This window comes from Atta colombica, unplaced genomic scaffold (genome assembly GCF_001594045.1).
Source record: "Atta colombica isolate Treedump-2 unplaced genomic scaffold, Acol1.0 scaffold35, whole genome shotgun sequence".
In the NCBI taxonomy this organism is placed as follows: domain Eukaryota; kingdom Metazoa; phylum Arthropoda; class Insecta; order Hymenoptera; family Formicidae; genus Atta; species Atta colombica.
Genome location: NW_017259459.1, coordinates 644,644 through 646,599, shown reverse-complemented (window position 1 = coordinate 646,599; position 1,956 = coordinate 644,644). Strand labels below are relative to the sequence as shown.

At 35.8% G+C, this 1,956-nt stretch overlaps 1 protein-coding gene across 1 annotated transcript; it reads right to left on the bottom strand.

The window, feature by feature from the left end:
* Positions 1-784: 784 nt before the first annotated feature.
* On the bottom strand, positions 785-1,681 carry LOC108690728 (histone-lysine N-methyltransferase SETMAR-like). The gene has a single exon (XM_018198166.1). The coding sequence runs from the start codon at positions 1,503-1,505 to the stop codon at positions 1,038-1,040; it is 468 nt and encodes a 155-aa protein (XP_018053655.1). The 5' UTR covers positions 1,506-1,681; the 3' UTR covers positions 785-1,037.
* Between the last annotated feature and the right edge of the window lie 275 nt (positions 1,682-1,956).

The window sequence follows — 1,956 nt, the reverse complement described above, 5'->3', positions numbered from 1 at the left end:
ACCTAAATCTTGTACATATAATAGGTAAAGAATTTGCCTTTTTTTAACAGATTTGCAAAGTTTCGTACCTATCATTTTTTTGTTACATGTGCCGTTTAATAAACATGTTATTATTCTGTTGCACCACAGCCAAATTATTAATATTTTCGGTCGTAAAAAAAATTAAAAAAGAATTAGTAAATCATTTCGATAAATTACTGAATATACTGATAATGTATCAAATCAGAAAGTTAATTATGTCGATTTTATTATTCTTAATATAATCCAGTATATATACAAAATTTTTAATATCTAAATTTTGATATTTGTTCCCCTTCTTTACTTACACAGTTACATTTCGAAGATCAATTGTTTTTTCAAATAAGATTTTGTCTGTATAATATTTTAATTACGATATCATTGAAGAGATTGTATATAAGGTGTAGTAAAAAGAAATCCATTATTTTTGCATGAAATTGAAGGCTTTATTTAGTATAATTAGAATGATCCGATTTAGGTCAAATATGCACCGTTTTGTTCGATAACTTGCCATTTTGAAGGTAATTCCATTATGCCTCTCTCATAGAAACCCTCGTCCCTATTGGCAAAAAACTGGGACAGTCGATTTTCACAAGCTTCTCTTGAGGCAAATTTTTCACCAGCAAAATTATTCGCCATAGACAGGAACAGGTGGTAATCACTTGGAGTCAGGTCCGGACTATAAGGTGGATGCATAAGAATCTCCCAACCAAGTTCTCGGAGCTTCTGGCGAGTCACTATCGATGTGTGTGGTCTTGCGTTATCCTGATGGAACACAATTCCTCTCCTATTGGCCGCTTCTGGGCGATTGCTTCCTTCAGACGGTCCAATTGTTGACAGTACAGGTCCGAATTAAGAGTTTGGCCGTAGGAGAGCAGCTCATAGTAGATGATTCCCTGCCAATCCCACCAAACACACAGCAAAACTTTCCTGGCCGTCAATCCTGGCTTGGCCACCGTTTGCGCCGGCTCACCACGATTCGACCACGATCGTTTTCGCTTGATGTTGTCGTAAGTGACTCACTTTTCATTACCAATCACTATCCGCTTCAGAAATGGGTCGATTTTGTTGCGATTCAGTAGCGATTCGCAGATGGAAATTCGGTCCATGAGGTTTTTTTGCGTTAACTCATGTGGCACCCATACATCGAGCTTTTTTTTGTATCCAGCCTTATTCAAATAGTTCCAAACGGTTTTTTGTGCAATGTTTAGCTCCTTGGCAATCGAAACAGTGCTTACATGACGGTCGGACTCGACGATTTTCATTATTTTATCGACATTTTCGACAATTGGCCTTCCAGAGCGTGGTGCATCTTTGACATCAAAATTACCGGAACGGAATCGACGAAACCAAAATTGCGCATGATTGGCTGTTACAATATCAGGACCATAAACACTATTCACATTTTCAGCCGCCTGGCTTGCGTTTTCGCCTTTATCGAAGAAAAACTGTAAAATATGGCGTATTTTCTCTTTGCTGATGTCCATCTTTGACGCGCACTCAAACAATACTGAGTCAAACAATCACAAAATTGTCTGAGAAGTTTTTTTAGTACGAAATCTTATCTTTCTAACGCTATCTAGCGTAATCCGATCGCACTTATGCAAGATCGCGAGATGCAGATTACTAAAGCTATCTATTGGAAAAATAATGGATTTCTTTTTACTACACCTTATACAATGATATTGCAAATTTTAACAAAAATATCTTAATATATATAATTGTTTGGTTTAAAAAAATATTTCTGAAGCCATTTAATCCACTTAAGAAAAGTAAAATCAACAAAATTTTCAAACAAAAATAATCTTTATTCTGTATTCCATCTATTTCCTATATGTGCAATATAAATCTTGTTTAAACGCATTGTGTGCGGCAGAACGGTTCATACAATTCTAAAAAACGTATATGATATCTGTTCTGCTTTACGATGACAAGCAT

What these genes read in the sequence shown, in the direction of transcription:
- LOC108690728 (XM_018198166.1), bottom strand. Translation starts at nt 1,505, where the DNA reads ATGGACATCAGCAAAGAGAAAATACGCCATATTTTACAGTTTTTCTTC.